Source organism: Onychostruthus taczanowskii, unplaced genomic scaffold (assembly GCF_017590055.1).
Source record: "Onychostruthus taczanowskii isolate IOZ18803 unplaced genomic scaffold, ASM1759005v1 scaffold75, whole genome shotgun sequence".
Taxonomy (NCBI): domain Eukaryota; kingdom Metazoa; phylum Chordata; class Aves; order Passeriformes; family Passeridae; genus Onychostruthus; species Onychostruthus taczanowskii.
The window spans coordinates 1766137-1783344 of NW_024505339.1; the positions used below are offsets into that span (position 1 = coordinate 1766137).

Genomic DNA, 17208 nt, shown 5'->3' on the forward strand with positions numbered 1-17208 from the left:
ATAATCTAATGCAGAAGATGAAGACAAAGGCATTTTGGAGGCAGGATGTGGGGGAAATGGGGGCATGAGATGCTCAGAGAGCAGAGCTGCTGCAGGATTGTGGGGGCAGGAGCCCAGCAGCTCGGGATGCACGGGTGGAGTGAGCAGGAGAACAGCAGAGATGCTGCTCTGGGCAGGTACAGGGAGGTGTTTCTGCTAGGGTGGGGTGAAGGGGGAAGGGGAAGAGTTGGGTGCTCTGTCCTTGGGCAGGAAATGATAGTTCTGGTGAGAAAAGTGGGGTGGAAAAAGCCCCAAGGTGTGACAACCACTAGAGTGTCACCCTGCAGAGTAGTGAGCAAAGGAGATGGAGGTGACAGTTGGGACAGGAGTGTCACAGGGCTGTCGAGTGACCTTGGAGATGGCACAGGAGGGGTGGGGGAGCAGGAGAGGGTCACAAGGGCCACCAGCACCATGTGGTTTGGTGAAATTCACCCAGGGCGAGTCAGGAGGCCGTTCCCAGTCACAGGGCTCGAGTTGCATTTCTTGCTGCTGGCTCCTTCCTCGCTTGGCTTTTCCAGCATCTGATCTGAGTGTTTGTTTGCTTCCAGTGATTTCAGTTGTTTTCTATTTTAGCTCCTGACCCCGAGTGCCTGGGCTGGGGCAGGCAGGCACCGTTTGAAAGCCGCCACTTGGCGGCAATAACTGTTCGAGCAGCACCCATCTAACCCCTCTTTTCACACACTCGGAGCTTCCCAAACATTAACCTTTGGATTAAAATTTTCCATGCTTGGTCTCTCCCCAGATGTGATGTCTGAGCTTTGGTTTGGGTTCATGTTTTTCCTGTTTGTTGGATTCGTATTATGGGAGAATGAAAGAAATACTTTTCCCATTTACAAAAAAAAAAAAAATTATAGTCTTCATTTATTTGGGTTGGTTTTTTTTTTTGCATTCGGGGATTCACCAAAAATGGTTGAAGTTTGAAGCTGAAAATAATTAGCTTGGCTGCAGTATGCTGTTGTGACAGCAGTCAGGGAAGTGCCACAGCTCCAGGTGTGTGACACCGTGGCTGCCACCAGCACAGCCTGCTCAGCCCACTCCAGGTACCTGCAGGCACTGCCAGCAGAGCCAGGAGAGCCTTGCTGTGAGTCAGCCTGAGTAACTCCAGATCTGCAAGAGGGCGTCTGGCTTTTTGTTTTTTAGAAAAGAGGGGAAAAAAAAGTTGTTTTTCAGGCTCCACATGCAGGCTGCCGATGCCGGGGCCGCGCAGGCTCCCGGGCCGGGTGAGTCAGGCCCAGGGCTCGTCTCCGCACCGTTCCCAGCCCCTGCTCCCGCTGCAGCTCGTGGCACGGCCGGGAGATGACGTGCTGGGGACACAGCCGTGTGCTCACCCCGGGTGGGAGCCCTGCGGCTCAGCTCCTGCCCCAAGGCCCCTGTGCAGCGTGGCTGTCGCTGCCCTCCTTTCATCTGATGTCACCACGGGGCTGCACCGTTCCTTGTGCTGAAGCCAAACACTCAGATCCCACTCTTGACACCTTCTTCTCCACCTTGGACAATGCTCTGCGTTTCCCTGCGTTGATTTTTTTTTTTTTTTTTTTTTTGCTGGCTGCTGCACCCCTCCTTTGTGCTCCAAGTCTGCTCGCTGCTCATCGGGTGGGGACCTGTGCTGCTCACACCAGCACTTGTAATGTCTGGCCTGCAGCTCTGCCAGAGGCCAGAATTGGCTCTCAGTGCGCGGCTGGATCGCGAGGACGGTGTTAGATGGAGGGTGGAGTGAGTGAATACCCCTCTCTTCCTACTGTGCTTTCAGGAAATGTCTCTAATGCAGCTGTAAGTGTGAATGAAGTCAAAAGTATGGATTGGTGCCCCCGCTCCAGCCCACCCCACTTGTCGGGGCCCATCCAGAGTCCCCACCCTATTGTTCTGCTTCAGCTCCTCCGTTTCGGGGCAGGGGCCCTGCTCTGCACTCAGCATCCCACTCCCGAGAGGAGGAGCTCTCCCGAAAACAAAGACACAGCGAATAGCTTTCCTTTCCCCACCGAGCCAACGTTCCAATTCCTCCTTCCCTTCCCTAGGTGTGTTTGCAGCTCTTGGCCCAGCTGGAAGCGAGCAACTACAAGACTCAGGCCATTAATCATTTGCCAGAAAAGCTGAGTATTGGGTATAAGTAGCAGAGCTGTGCTTGCAGCTTCCTTAAAGCAGAGCAGGATCTCCGTGGGCCAGAGCTCACGGCCAGTGCTGAAAATCACCTCTCTGCTAGGCTGAGGGAGCATGTCCTGCTTGGAGCAGCCCCTCCTGGAAGAGGACATGGGCTCTCAGGCACAAGAACGTCATCGGGAGTCCCCTAAGTGGCAGCATTTCACTGTAAAGCAGAATAGAGCGTTTGTCCCTCCCTGAAGCGGCTGCTGGAAATGGTGTGAGCCGCTTCCCGCCCTGCCCCGAGCCGGGAGCGTGCTGCCAGCGCGGTTCTTGCGGCAGGGGGGAAATGCCAGTGCTGGTAATATCTCTGGGGCTGTGGTGTCGCAGCCAGCCGAGCTGTGGTGGCATTTTTCTGGTGTTATTCCATTGCCTGCTGTATCCCCACCCTCTGTTTTCAAGGGAATTCAACGCTGGCCCCGACGGAGCAGTCGGAGGAGCTCCTCCCTGCACATGGCAGCCCCGTGAGCTGCCCTTTCACCAGGGCTTTGTTAGTTCAAAGCAAAGCTGCTTCTCCTTCCCCTTCCAAAGCTGAGGAGAGGCAGAGTGCCCTGAGCTTCCCAGCAGCATCCAGGGCTGATGAGGCGTGCGAGCAGCACCGGGGCAGCTCGGCACTGACGTTGCTCCGTCTGGCTTCTGGTTTGTGGAGCAGAGGTTTCTCATCCCATGGCTCTGACTCAGGTATCTGTTTTCTCTGATGTGGGCAGTGATGGAGCTTTTGCCCTGGGCATGCTGTTGTTTTGTGTCCCCCAAGGGGTGGTGAGAGTTGTGGGAGAGCTCCCCGAGTGCTGCCACAGCTGGCCAGTGCTGTGGATCCCTGGGATGGGAAAAGCAGCGTTGCAGGAGCATCATCTCTGTGTTCTAAAGTTGCCCTAAAACTGGTGGGATGAGCATCCAGTTTGTGTCCTAGACTGAAAAGTCTGAAGGAAATGAAGTGCACACACACCTTGACTCAAGCCAGTGCGTGCACTTTAACTCAGATTTTGGGCTGTTGCTGGGTGTCAGCTCAAGGACCCTCAGCTCTCTGCTCCACATCCAGCTCCGCGTAACAGCAACACCAAATTCCTTTGGCACTGAATGCTTAGGAGGGATCTTTTGTGGTATTTCTTTAGCTGCATTTTCCTGGCCAAACAGCCTTGCCTGAATTCAATACCGTTGTGCCACTGGCACTAACCACTCTGACCAGTTTACCTAGAGAGGGATCCCAGTTCAGCAGGTTGGGATTATCACCCGCTGAGAATTGCTGGTGTTTGAGGAAGTGAAAACCCTCTGGGGAGGCTGCGAGCAGTGGCCAGGTGGGAGCTTTGCTGCTTTAGGAGGTTTTAGTGGTTCTCATTAAAACAGTCTCCTGTAGACTCAGTTTCCTAAAAGAAGAGGAGAAAATTCCAAACCCTTTCATCCCAGTTCAAGTATCCACCAGGGCAGGGAACTGTGGAAGTTACGGTGGGATCTCAGATGACATTCTCTGGAAAGAAAACTTAATAGAGTGCAAGTATGAAATGCTCAGGCCAGAGCAGCTGTGCCCTCTGCAAGGGCTTGGCCAGTGCCTGCACCTCTCCCTTGCCTGTGCTGGGTAAGGAAGGGCAGAGAGGAGGAAATCAGGGGTCTGCTGGAGGAGCCCCTCTACTTTGGAAGCCTTTGGCACCTCCGTGAGATATTTAAATGACAGACAGACATATAGGGATCTGTAAATACTCATTTGGTGCCAACTAAACCACAAAGAAGATACAGCATTTGTGGTCCAAGGAAGTTTAAATATTTGTGGTCAAACTTAAAATTCGACATAAAACTCTCATCTGCAATGGAAGGCAGCCAGGAACTGCATGGAGAATGTATAAGCTGTGTAAACTCACAGAAATGGCTTCCCAGCCAGCTCTGCCAGGACCAGGCAGAATATTCCAGCTCTTGCCTCTCTTCCTGAAGCAGAGGTGACACTGGAAGGGCAAGAAGTGGATGATGCTGTCAGGGTGAGCTCTGGTTTGCACCTTTTTTATGCTGTTTTTATTTTGCAGATTGCCAGCCCTGCTTCCCCATTCCTGTGTTGTCATGCTTTTCCTTCCACCACCCACCTTCCCACTGTCACAGCACTCTGTGACACTGGTGCTTTGTCCTGTGGGACAGGAATCTCTGAGTTACTCAGTGGGTGAAATCATGGGGGAGTTTCTCGTTGTCTCCATGGGGAATCCTTGGGTAAGAGTTTTGCTGTTGGTGAATCTTCAGGGTTTCCTCCTCGTGAGCCCCCAGCAGGGCCAGCTCCCTCCTGCCACTGCTCCAGAGACGCATTCCAGAAGAGGGAGGGTGCCAGATAACCACAGCAATGTCCCCACAGCATGGGGCAGCCTGCACTGGGCTCCTGCCCTTTTTTTTCCCTCCACATATCCTGCAGAAAGGGCTCTGTCTCAGGGCACTGTCGCAAGAGCGCCCTGAGATTTGCAATCGAGATGTTGGATTGAACATTCATCAGCCGCATTTCCCAAATTCCAGGAGAGACAGATCCCAGTCCTGGCACAGCAACACGTCTCTGGTCACCAGTGTGGCCCCATGAGCAGATGCACCCAAAAAAACCCCGGGGTGGAGAGGTGTGGGGGTGTCCCTGCCTTGTCCCCAGCGCCTCTGGAGTGGTGGCCTCAGAGGAAGGGCAGCGTGCGGCTGCTGAGAGCAGAGCGGTCGCCTTTCCCTTACTAAGCAATCCTCCCTTCCTCCACCGAAGAGCCTGCTAACCACTTTCTTATCTGTCTGAACTCTGCAAAACAATCTCTGGCAAGGCAGGCATCCTCCGAAATGGCAGAGGAAATAAATTCCCCCAGTCCCCGAAAAGGAAAAGACTGGAGGCTCCTGCGGCAGGGAGAGCGGCCCGTGCCCTGTGAAAGCTGTCAGTGGTGCCATGTTGGCTTTGCTGAGGATAAGGAGCTTGCCTTCCTCCTTCCCCAGCCTGGGACCACGGGTTAGGGATAGGATTTCAGGGATTTGTCTTCCCTGGTTCATGTTCCAGTAGGATTTGCAAGGGAGGAGCAGAGTGGGCTGCTTTGGACTTGGCTTTACTCGTGGCCTGAGTTTTTCCTCTTTCTTTCCTTGGGAAGTTTGGGGATGTGCTGGGAGCTGGGCTGGGAGACCAGCCCAGAAAGGCACTGAGGTGGCTGTAACAGGGAGTCCCTGTGTGTGAGTCACTGTTTCTCTAGGAGTCATCTGCCTCTTTCACAGCTGTGATTTTTTAGCCATTCAATTCACATGACAGACAATTTAAATGTGTGGTCCTATGCTCAAGGCTTCACCTTGAAAAGCAGAAATGCCCTGGATATGTCACTACTGTGGGGATCAGCACATATGGCCATGGTGGGTGGAAGCAAATTCTTTCTCCAGTGAAAAATTCCTTCAAAAATTCCTGCAGTGACTTATTGGAGGCACCATTTTGCTCTGTGGAGGAGCCCACAGCCTCTGCTGAGCTGTTGGCACCAATGCCTGAGGACACGAGGGGAATCAGACACTCACAAACCAGATGAAACATCCCCATTACTCACTGGAAGCTTCCTGTATCCCATCATCTGCCCTGGGACTGCTCTGGGGGGGGGGTAAAATTAAACAAGCTGAAGAGCCACCTCCTGCCTGCGAGGTGTTGGATGCAGCCTGGAGCCAACTATTCCATGCTGCAAATGCTGCTGCTCCCTGGATCTGACAATGAAGTTCTTTAGCACATTTAACAGGTGAGTAAGACATTAGGGCAAGTCTTTCCAAGCATCAGTGAAAGCCAAAAGCTTGGTTTGGAATCCAGCAGGAACTTTCCTCTCCAGGCTCTGTAGCTCCAGGGAAGCTGTTGGTCCTGGGCTGGGCTGTGTCAGCTCTCCAGGCCATCCTGGGCACAGGAACTTTAGGTGGATCTGGAGGATGGTTTTTCATCTGGAACATCTGCTTTGGCTTTGATGTTGACTCTTCCACAAAATTAACTAAAGGTTCCTGAAGGACCCTCAGAGGTATTTTGGCTCCAAGCCCCAGAGCTGCTCACAGCTTCCCCCATGTCACTGAGTGTCACCCTGATGTCCTACAGCTGCCTGTTAACAGTGACAGGTACCAGAACCTTGGCAGGAATCTGTGCAGGGTATTCAGGGCTTCTTCAGGTCTCTGACCCCAAAAACTGGGTGACTCAGCTCAGAGCCATCACTTTGCACCTTTATGTCACCCATGTGTATTCTCTGCATCACTGCATTGGATGAGGCAAGCCCAGCAAGCCCTGGGGATGGTGGGCAGCTGGCTCCCTTTCCGTGCTGCTTTCCAGCTTCAAAGGCCATTCCTGGCTGAGCTGTGTGGCCTTTAAAGCTGGAAAGATGGAGGTGTTTGCCAGGCCACAGCACATCTGCTGTGATGACTCGTCTGAGACTGTGTGCCCCAGTGCAGAGGCTGGAGCTGTGCCTGAGTGAGGCTCAGGATGCTGGGAGAGAGTTTGGGATAAGACATGGCCACACTTTCTCTTTGGAGAGTGGTTCTCCAACTGTGGCCACGGGGAAGAGCGACTGGAATGAATGGTTCTTCTGGACTTCTCTGTCTTCCTTGGGTGTTTTCTCTTGCTCCTCTCTGTGATGGAGCATCTGGCATGGATCCTTTCTGCAGATGTGCTCTCTGGTTGGTGCACAGGATCCAGCAGTGAGATCCATCCAAGCCAGAGGTGCCTTGGTTTGGTCCCTGCTGCAGTCACAGTTTCTCAGGTCACACACAGCATTGCAGGCACGTGGGAACCACGTCCACAGAGCCTGCTTGTGGGATTAGTTGAAATTAAAAGCTTCTCCGAGAGACCTGTGCCTGCAGGCAGCTCTCAGCTGCCGAAACCAGGGTTACACCCAGCTGTGAGTGCCTCTGCCCAGCTGGGATGGACACCTTGGGCCTCCCTAGCCAGGAACCAAACCCCTCCAAGCTGTATTTGGGGCTGGGCAGAGCAAGGGGGTGGGGTGGGGAGCGAGCCCAGAGGAGTTGGGCTGTGATGAGTCCAGGGCTGAACCCAGCCCAGCTTCTGTGCAAGCCTGTGAGATTAAAACCCAGAAGGGCTGAGACCAGAGGAGGCAGGAGCTTTCCTTTGTGCTCCTCCTCCGAGCTGGCTCCCCCGGGATGGGAGGAGGCAGCCCAGGGCACAGGGAGGCACTGAGCCATGGCTTGCCTGGATGTTTTGCAGGGTCAGTGCAAACGTTTCAGCTGGGCAGTGCAGTCGCTGCGTGGTTTAGATTGTTTGGGGCTCACTTGGTATCAGCATCGTTCAGCTCCTTCAGCTAAGACATGTTTAAAATGATGTGGCAAAAACAGTGTTATCCCCACTCTGGATCGTGCTGGAGCTTGGCTCTGAGTCCCTGTCCTATCCCGTTCCCATCTCGGAATCTGGGATGGGATCTCTCCACGCTATGACTCAAACTTCTCATGTCCTTTTCCCCTTCTGAATCCAGCTGTCAGGATGTGCTGGTGTCTCCCCCTCGCACACAGGAATGCAGAGCCGGCAATGGCAGCCTGTCCTCTGAGCAATCGCTTCTCCAGAGCTGCTGCCTCCTGTTTCCTTGTGGAGTGGCAGGTTTTGCCGAGGGAGAAGCTGCCAGGATCCCTGCACACACCTCCAGCATTGCCTCCAGTGTGGCATTGCCGGAGCTGGCGCGGGGCAGCCCCTCCCGAGCGCGTCCCCCCGGGATGTGGCAGGTCCCGGCGGCTGAGCAGGGCTCCCCTGGCCAGCTGGCTGGGCTGCCGGAGGCTCTTTGGACTAGCTGAAGGAATCTGCATTCCTGCCTCCCAGTTGTTTGCTCTTTAGGACGCTGTGTAAAATTAACAAGTTGTAAAAGTTGATTGAAGGCGGCGGAGGGTGTGACAGCGCTTTTCGGAGCTGCGGGAGAGCGGCGTGCGGAGCGGCGGGGCCGGCCCGGGGGCAGAGGCGCGGCCCCGCCGGCTCCAGGCGCTGCTCTGACCCAAAGCGAGAGCCCGGCTGGTTTCTGCTGGTGTCATCCCCCAGCACCAGGTGCAGGTGTCCCCTCAGGCACAGAGCTCACAGCTCGCAGAGCAAACCTTTCCCTCCTCTTAAATCTTCTGGAGGACATGTGGTGCTGTGGTGTGGGAGTCCTTTGCCCTCCACAGTGCTCGGGGAAGCTTTTCCCTTCTGCCTGTTTTATCAGTGGGGGGAAATACAGCTGAGACCATGGAGGGGATCAGCTTCATTAGATCTGGGAAGCCCTGGTTAGACTGGGGAACCTCACTGACTGCTGGCAGGAGGTGACACTCGTGAGGTCCTGGTGGCACTGGCACTGCAGAGTGGCTTTGAAAACACAACAGCTGGTACAGTTAATGCGCAGCCCTGTGGGTCTCAACAGGCAGTTAGTGTGTGTTAATGCGTGTCCCGCTGTGTCTTACTCAATGATCAGTATGTTAATGTGTGACCCATGAATTAGCAGTTGGCTAATGAGCCTCGGCAGCATGGCCAAGCAGCCGCCAGCCCCCAGTGGGTGGCTGGTGCTGGAGCTGGTGGTGAGCCTGTCTGATGGAGCAGGAGATTGGAAACATCTCCCCTCCAGCTCCGATGAGGTCAGGCTGGCAGTCAGGGCTGCTGCAGCCAAAGCCACCTCAGTCCCACGCCTGGTCCCCAGCCACGTGTCCCCGAGAGGCACCGCGGTGGCGAGGGGCTCTGGGGTGGCTCTGGGGAACTGAGCCCGGGTCATGGACGGGGGCACCAGACCACTTCAGCAATTCTCGTTTTCGGTTTTCCTTTGAGAGCGGCCGCGTTCGTGTCAGGCCTATTTTCATACCCAGCAGTGACTCGGAGCCAGGCTTTCGGTTCCTGCTGTCGCACTGCACAGAGGGGGAAGGGCTCTATTCCCCGCTGGGGCTGAGGTGTCTGCTGCCACATCACCAGAAACATCCCTACCGTGTTATTGTCATTTCACACTGTCTTTCCTTCGGGAAGGTGGGCACAGCTCCTGGTGTCCCCACCACACCCCGCTGTCATTGCCACGTGCGCCGGCGAGCACCTTCACCATCGCGGTTATCCCGGCGCTGCCACTCGCATTTCCACCTTGAAACAGGAAGTTTCTGAGCCAGGCGGGTTGCTCGGCGGCACGCAAGGTCCCTCTCTGCCGTTCCAGAGAGCCCTGGGTGCCAGTCACGGGTCACTTCTTTCCCAGCCTGGCTGCCGGCAGCCCGGGGCTCTGCCGCGTCCTCCCCGAGCGGGGCTGCACGTGACGGGGATGTGCAGAGCATTTGCTCCTTCCCTGTTTTTCATTCATGTGGGCTGGAAAAATGTGTTCATGAGACGAGTTGCTGTGGCATTATGTCATGGGCCTTTGGTTGGGCTCTTTTCCCCCCAGCAGATGAGCTGGATTTAAGCATGTGCTTTGCTGGCTTGGCAGGAAATCTGGTGTTTCCTACTGGTTTCTTCTTCAGGAGAGGAAGGAGTGATCCCACCTGCCCTTGTCCCCAGCCCCAGCCAAGGGTGAAGGGAGCTCTTCTGCATTTTGCCCAATCATTTGTGATCCAAGAGGCTCAGATTTAAGCCTTTGTGGAGCAATGGCTGCACTGCAGCTGTGCCAGCACTCAGCCCCTCCTGAAAACCTCATGGATGTGGCTTTTATTTCTAGAGGTGTCTTGAGAAATCCCTCAGGAATGGGGTCAGGATGGGGCATCCGTCTCTTCCCCACCTATACAGGCAGTTCCTGCATCCTCTTCCCTGCTGCTGCTGTTCTTGGTCACATCCTGGCATCCCCTGGCACGTGGCTGGTGGTGGTGGGCACTCTGCTTGCCCAGCAGCCTGGGCACAACAGAACTACAGATACCCAGACTGGAAAATCCCTGGGCAGAAGTTACCCCGTGTGAGTCAGGCTGGGTCTCTGTGGCATTAGCCCATGGAGCTGGGGGTGAAGCCAGTGGTGAGGTTTCCACCACTTCCCTCAGCTGCAGCCCAGAGCTCTCAGGAACTCTCAGGAGGGATGTTTCCCATGACAGCCATTCCCACTTCGCTCGTGTTCTCTTTCCTTTGGACTTTCCCCTGCACACAATCGTTCCTAAAGGAGAGCCAGGAGGTTGGGAATGTTCCTGTGGTGACACATGCAGGGATTTCTCCTGGCTGGATGTCACAAGCAGCAAAAGGCTGTCCTGGGAAAGAGGGTTCCCAGCAGCTCCTGGAGCTGCTGAGCTGCTGTCACCTTGTCCTTTGCTCCCCTTGGTACCGTAGGACACATTTTATAGCTGCAGAATCAGTGGTTATGAATCTATTGGTCCTCAAAATACTAATTCTTGTGATCACCCTGTTCACACCACCTCCCTGCAGCAGCAGCTGCCTCTGTGGGGAGGACAGGGCTTCCCCTCCCATGCAGGTACAGGGGGACAGGAGGATTTCAGGGGGACACCTACCAACAGAGGCATCCCCAGCTGCGGGTGCACGAGGGTGGCTCGCTCCGGCAGTAGCCGAGGTGGAAGGTTGGAGGTCAGAGGAGGGTCAGGTTTTTGACACGCACGGCAGCGACACGGTTGTTAAAATTAGCCTGCAGAGAGGAAACTGGCAGTGCTGTGGAAGAGCAGAAGTTTCCTCTCACAGCAGCCTGGTGCAGCAGGGTTGGTGCCACTGCCAGCCCTGGCTCACCGAGGCACGTCCCCGCCGGGCACAAGCTGATGGCCACCAGACCAGGACCAGGCCTGGCATCACACGCTGTGTGTCCCTGGCTGTGAGGCACCCAGCCCTCTCCTCAGCTTCAGAATCCCAGTCCTGACAGCTTGCAGACACCCTTTTGGGATGGGGGTCTCTGAGACTGCTTTGGTCTATGAGCACAGCAAACCCAGGGTGGTTTGGGGCAGGGGAAACTCAGGCGTCAGCACAGACTTTGTGTCCATAGTGTGTAGCACTTTTAATCTCGTTTGCTGACTTTCTCCCTATAAATCTGCAGCTCCCTGGGGGTGACACCAGTCAGCAGGAAGCACCAGGGGAGAGCTGTGCAGGTGCAGAGCCCTGCTGCAAGGGGACAAGGGCTGAGCCAAGGCCAGGCGTGGCAGAGGTGCCGGCTGAGGCTGTGCCGCGTGGGACAGGGCTGTGGAGGCACTGGGCTCCTGTGCTCTGGAAACTCCATTTGAGAGCCTCATAAATTGGATAATTACCCAAGCTATTGAGTTTCCTTCAGACCAGATCCGTCCCAGCCTCCCCAGCAGGGCTCCCCAGTTGGTCTGTGAGATGGGCCCGTGGGACAGGGTCGGGCTGGAGGTGAGATGGGGCTCAGGTTTTCTCAAACGCCCCCACCCTCTCACTCTCACACCTGCATCCCTCCACAGCTTTTAGGGGGGAAACCAGCAATGAAGCCAAAAGGAAGCAGAGGAGTAGGCCACATCATTGATCTGTCATGCTTCAGTAGGATTTTCCCCCATTTTCTGGGGCTGGGCTTGGGGCTGGCTGTGCCCTGGGAGTCCTGCAGCCCTGGAGTGCTCAGAGGAGGCAGGACAGGATCGGTGCTGAATGTCCTGACTTTGCCTGCCTCCTTTTCCCTGGGGACTACAAAGCAAGGCAAACCCCTTCCAGCCATTTAGAAAAGGGGCACCCCTCACATCCCTGTGGTGCTGCCTGCATCCCACTGGGCCTTCTCTCCCAAACATTTCCCCCTGGTCGTTACTCATCCGCTCCCCTTTGCACTGACTTTGTTTTCCTTTCCCTCTCCCCAACCCCCTCGTCCTCACCCCGTAGGTTATTGCAGCCGACTGCAAGAGGGTCACAGTTCTGAAGTATTTCCTGGAAGCCCTTTGTGGACAAGAAGAGCCTTTGCTGGCATTCAAGGGTGGAAAATATGTGTCAGTGGCACCCGTCCCAGACGCCATGGGAAAGGAAATGGGAAGCCAAGAGGGAAAACAACTGGAAGATCAGGTACCGTGCGGGAAGAGCGCGCCTCGGTGAAGGAAGAATCACCCCTGTGGGGCCCAGCCTCTGCCTGCCCTGCAGCTCCCGCTATTTATAGCTGGCCTAGCTGCGTGTGCATTTTATGGGGGGAGGCAGGGGGGGCAAATGGTGCACAGCCCTTGTCTCCTGAGTGTGCTTCGCTCGTGCCCTTTCCTGCCAGCCCAGCCCGCCCGCCTCTATCTCGCACGCCGCTATGAGTTCCAGATGCTGCTTTTTTCATACCCAGGGTGGGGGCAGCTTTAATAACGTGCAGCACCACGGCCCCCGGAGAGGAGGTGGGCGAGGGGGTGTCAGGGTTCAGCTTCAGGATCAAGTTTATAGCCGTGGAGCTCGTTGAGCAGAGGCCTGAGCTCCAGCCTCCAGCACACGTACAGGAAGAGCTGACATTGGCGCCCCGTCCCTCCCCTGCCTCTCACATCCTGATGTGATTAAGGAATTCAACTCTTGTTTTTCTGCCCTTGCTTGTTCCTGTAGGCCTTGCTTCACTCCAGGCTCCGTGTGTGTGTTTAAGGGCCCTGCCAGCTGCTCTGCAGGTTGACTCCTTTCTTCTGTTTAATCTTGCAGTTGGAAAGGCCAGGGAAACAGGAGAGAAGAGCAGAGGCGTTGGGAACGGGAGGCTGGGTGGCCTGGTGCTGCCCAGGCTCACTCTGGCTCCCCTCCCTGTGCTGGGGCCGGGCACTCAGAGCCAGAGGGATGTCACCCTGAGCAGGGACAGCACCTTCTCTCTGTCCCATGGGAACTGAAAGTCAGAAAGCTCAGAGAAGCCCAGAGCAGTGCTGTTCTCAGCACCCTTCTTGTCCCAGCTGAGCAGGGGACAGCAAATCCCCAGGCAAGAGTTGTCTCTGTAAGGTGGGAGACCTGGATCTTTGTCCTGTTCTGGAGAAGGTGCCTGGAGGTTTTCAAGCTGTCATGTGGGGGGTGTTTAGGTTCTTCCCAGTGTCATGACAGGGATTGTCCTGTTCTTCAGAAGGCTCCTTTGTTGGCTCAGTCCCTCCAGTTCCTGCTGTGAGCAAGCACAGTACCAGGATAGCTCCCTCCTGCCCTGTCCCCACAGTCTCTGCTCAGCTGTGGGAATCTCTCCATGAGCTCGTTGTGCAACCCTGGAGCTTCCCTCTTGGGCTCTGATCTCAAGGGAGCTTCCAGCTCACCAGAGTAACCACCAGCACTGTGGGGCAGCAGGTCCTGACCCCCCAGCAGAGCTGCATCAGACAGAGGCTTGTCCCTGAGGCAGCATCCCCCCATCCCCTGTGGTCCAGGCTGTCCCAGCAGAGGGAAGTGAGCCTGAGGGCTCCCATCTTCCTCGTTCCCATGGCTAAAAGGTCACAGGGAGAGAAGAGAAGGTGGTTCTGTGGCCTGGGTGAAATGATTGAGTGCACGACTGTGCAGCACTGGGGTTGTTCTAAATTAAGACCACGAGTCCCTTCTGCTGACACGTGTCGTGGCAGCCTGCACAGGGCAGGGAGTGTGGCCCTGCCCTTATCCCTCTGGGCAGGGTCTGTCTCCTGCAGCCCTCCAAGGGCTCAGAGCAGGTTTTTCTGGCCAGGTGTCATCTGGAAATTCTACCCAGTCCCATCACAACCCTTGGATTTTGTGCAGAGAAGGGAGAATGGGTAGTGGCACGACTTAGGAAGGCCACCCATAGTCACTGGGGAGCAAGGTTGGCTGCATGAGGTGAGGGGTCTGCAGGCAGCAGAGGAGAGTTGGGCTCCTGGGCAGCACATGTGGGACACATGTTGAGGAACAGGGACTTGTGGGCTCTCCTTTGGGTGTGGAACAACTGGGGAGAGCAGCAAGGCTTGGGCAGAGCATGGTTGTGGGTGATGGCCAGTTAGACACCAGCCACCATCTCCCACCCTCCTGTATCCAGAGATTTGGGAATGTGGGGAAAGGCCAGTGTGGCCTCCACCTAAGGTAGGAACAGCATGGCTCCTTCTGGGGTCTCCAGTTCAGGCAGTGCAGGCATACTGGGAATGGTCTGCAGAACTGGTGGGGAAGGGTCTCCAGGAGAGGAAGAAGATGCAGTATGGTCCAGATGTGCTGGTGTGGGCAGGAGGCTGGAGAACCAGGGAGCCTTGAATTCAGCAAAGACAAGGTTCCTGGACAGCAGGAGCACGGCAAAGGCTGACTAGAAGTAGGGTGGAAATGTTAACAGAGGAAGTCATTAACTGTTGAAATGAGTGACCTTGAGACACAGTGGATGCTCCATCACGTGGAGCTTTAAAATCAAGATTTTTAACATCTCCTTCTGAAACATCTGTTCCAGACCAGCTGGAAGTTTTGGGGTGGGTGCAGGAATCTCTCTGGCCTACTCAAAGGTCAAAATGGAGTAGGGCACCTGAGTTAGTGGATCTGAGGTTCCTGTCAGGATGAGCAGCCCATATGCCCTGTGGGATGAGGCAGCAGTGTTAGAGCAGCCTTGTACTGCCCTGGTGCAGGGAGGTGGGAAGAAGCAGCCTGAGCAGGGATGTGCAGCCTGAGCAGCCAGGCAAAGCAGAGAGACAGGGAAATACCATGATTTCACAGAACTGGAGGCAATAAAACATCAGTGACTCACCCAAGGCTGTGGGAAGAGTTTCCCAAGGTGAGGAAGAGGGTGTGATTTTAGAACAGAGCATAAAGCTGGGCTGCCCCTGCCCAGCCTGGTTGCTGCCTTTCCTGCCCATTATCTCCTGTCTCACCTTGTCATTTCCTGAAGGTTTACTATTTATTTGCCTTCTTTTGCATGTTTAGAAATAGTCAGTTACCCATCAGCAAGGGGTGATGGACTGCCTGGCAGGGATTTGTCTGCTGGAAAAGGAAGAGCAGAACGAGAATGATCCCTGCCACCAGCATCCCTTACAGTGACTGCCCTCTTGTTCTTTTCTTCTCTGCATTTCCTGGAAGAAGGAGGATGATGTGAGGATTGAGGCCTTTGAAGATGACTCTGAGACTGAAGGCAGTGGAGGAGAGATGGACATCAAGGAGCTCAGAGCCAAAAAGCAAGCGCTGGCCAGGAAAGTGGCTGAGCAGCAGCGCCGTCAAGACAAGATTCAGGTAGGACGGGCTGATCCCACCTTGCTGTGCCAGCTGTTTTCCTACCGTGCTTCAAAGGTCCCTTGGGATGTCCCATGCCACCTTAACCTTCCTGGGTGTAATGCCATGTGCTGCCTCTGTGAAACCCAGCAGCAAACAGCTTTGGCCCTTTGGAAGGTCCAAATCTGGGTCGCCGTCCCCACCCTGGGTAAGAAATGTGGGTTTCTGCCCTCACAGACCTTGAAATTAATGTTTTGGAGACCCTCTTGAAGCCAGACACAGCTTCCCTATGGGTGTGCCAGCACACCCAGGAGTGGCAGGGCAGTGTTTTGGCTGTAGTGCAGTGTGTGCCAGGCAGCGAGCTGTGCCCCAGGGCAGCGGCTCCTCTGCGTGTGTGCCAGTGAGCTGTGCCCCCACCCAGGGCAGAGGCTCCGTGACAGCGAGATTTGGTGAGAAATCAGCCTTCCTGTGCAGCGGGGCACAGGCAGACAAGGGAGAGGGTGGGACGTGAACGGCAGAGTTCACGCAGGAGCCAGCGGCGGAAAAATCGTCTGCGAAGGGCTGCTGCAGCCAGAACGTTGCCATCGTTATGGGGACAAACAGACGGGATGCAGGTGATCCTGGCCTGGCCCTGGCCTGATGAGAGCGTGTTTCCCAGTGGGAGCTGGTGAAGTAAACTGGTTGAACTGGGAGCAGATGCCTGGCAGTGCACCCTGTTGCTTTAAGAGCAATCTCACATGCATGGATGGCTGTTGGCTGCCTCCTCGCTCGCAACCCCTCTTCCTCCAGCCTCACGGCCCAGATGAGGATTTCTCAGCAGAGGAAAAATTCTCCCTGGCTCCCCTCCCCCTCACCTCCGCCCTCTCTAATGCCCAGGGCCCTTCACTTCCATAATTCTTCATTTTCCAGCCTTGAACGTAAGCCAGACACATCTGTCTGGCCATATGCGTGAACTCTGCAGTGTGTGCCGAGGTGGTTGTAAAACAGGGCTGCTGAAGGCCCTACTGGGAGAGCCTGCACATGTGTACCCTCGGGCTACTGGCGCCGGGCCCAGAACCACTGCGCTTCGCTTTTCCAAACCCACCCCAACCTTTTCAGATTTCGCCTTTTTTCTCTCTTTTTTTTTTTTCCCTTTTTTTTTTTTTTTTTTTTCATTTGAATTCGGAGCAATCCATATCAAGGCGAAGGTAGAAGTTTGTGTGCCGGGAGGGAGGGGCCGCCCCCACAAGCCAGTCCATTATTGTTGGCAGGTACCTGGGTCACGTTAATATGAGGAGGAAGAAAGCAGCAACGAAAACGAGTGAGAGATTGGAGAGATGGGCTGTAAATTAAAGCGGCCTGAAGCCTTCCAGCCTCCCATGGTTGTTAAGCGGGAGGTGTAAGTAAATTCCCCACTTCCCACTGCCTTGTACAGACACAGCAAACAGGAACTGCACATGTTCGGGGAGGGCAGCGCGCGGCAGATCGCGGCGAGCGGCGCAGCTGCGGCGGGGCCCCCCGGGATGGCCGCTGCCCATTCTGCAGGGAGAGTGGGGGCTGCCTGATGTTGTCAGGGGCTTTCTCCCCCCGGCCTGCTCCTCCCTTCCTCCCCAGCCGTGCTGGGGCCGATGCTCGCAGGCAGAGAGAGGTCAAAATGAGGGTGTGGGCAGCTTCAGGGGCTGCACAGCTGAGAGCTGAGGTGCACTTGGAGTCTGAAGGCGCGGGGTGGAGGAGAAGCCCTTGGGGCTTCAGTAAAGTCATCCAGGCCGTAGCTGGCTGGGAATGGCCTGGAGCAGAACATGTGTGCTTGCCCCAGTGCTCTCCCTGCCCGGGTACTGACCACGCAGCTGGAGAGCAGAGGAGCTCGGGTGGAAAATGCAGCTGGGGGAGGCCAGGTTGGAGCCAGCTCAGCATCCACCCCCTCCACTTTCCCTCTTAACCTGTGATCCTTGACCTTTCTGCTCTTCCCAACAGACTCAGTGTTTCATGGCAGCTGGGGACCTTTCCCTTCCCTGTTACAGCCTCTCTCATTCACTGCCTACCTAGGGAATATCAGCTGCTCTCCAAGTCACCCTTTCATTTTTTTGGGGACAAGCCACAGCTCCATCCGAGTCCAGCAGATGTGGCTCCTGCCTCAGCACACAGGACTCAGCTCCCAC

The 17208-nt window shown here is 55.6% G+C and overlaps 1 protein-coding gene across 5 annotated transcripts in view; it reads left to right on the forward strand.

The window, feature by feature from the left end:
- The window catches only part of SMG6 (SMG6 nonsense mediated mRNA decay factor), a 105199-nt gene that overhangs the window by 75856 nt on the left and 12135 nt on the right, over window positions 1-17208 (forward strand). For 3 of the 5 annotated variants that reach the window (XM_041423140.1, XM_041423138.1, XM_041423142.1), the window contains 2 exons: window positions 11849-12025; window positions 14942-15091. In XM_041423140.1, coding sequence (XP_041279074.1) covers window positions 11849-12025; window positions 14942-15091 — 327 coding nt within the window. The remainder of the gene's footprint in view (window positions 1-11848; window positions 12026-14941; window positions 15092-17208) is intronic. The other 2 variants (XM_041423141.1, XM_041423139.1) reach the window with 1 other exon arrangement.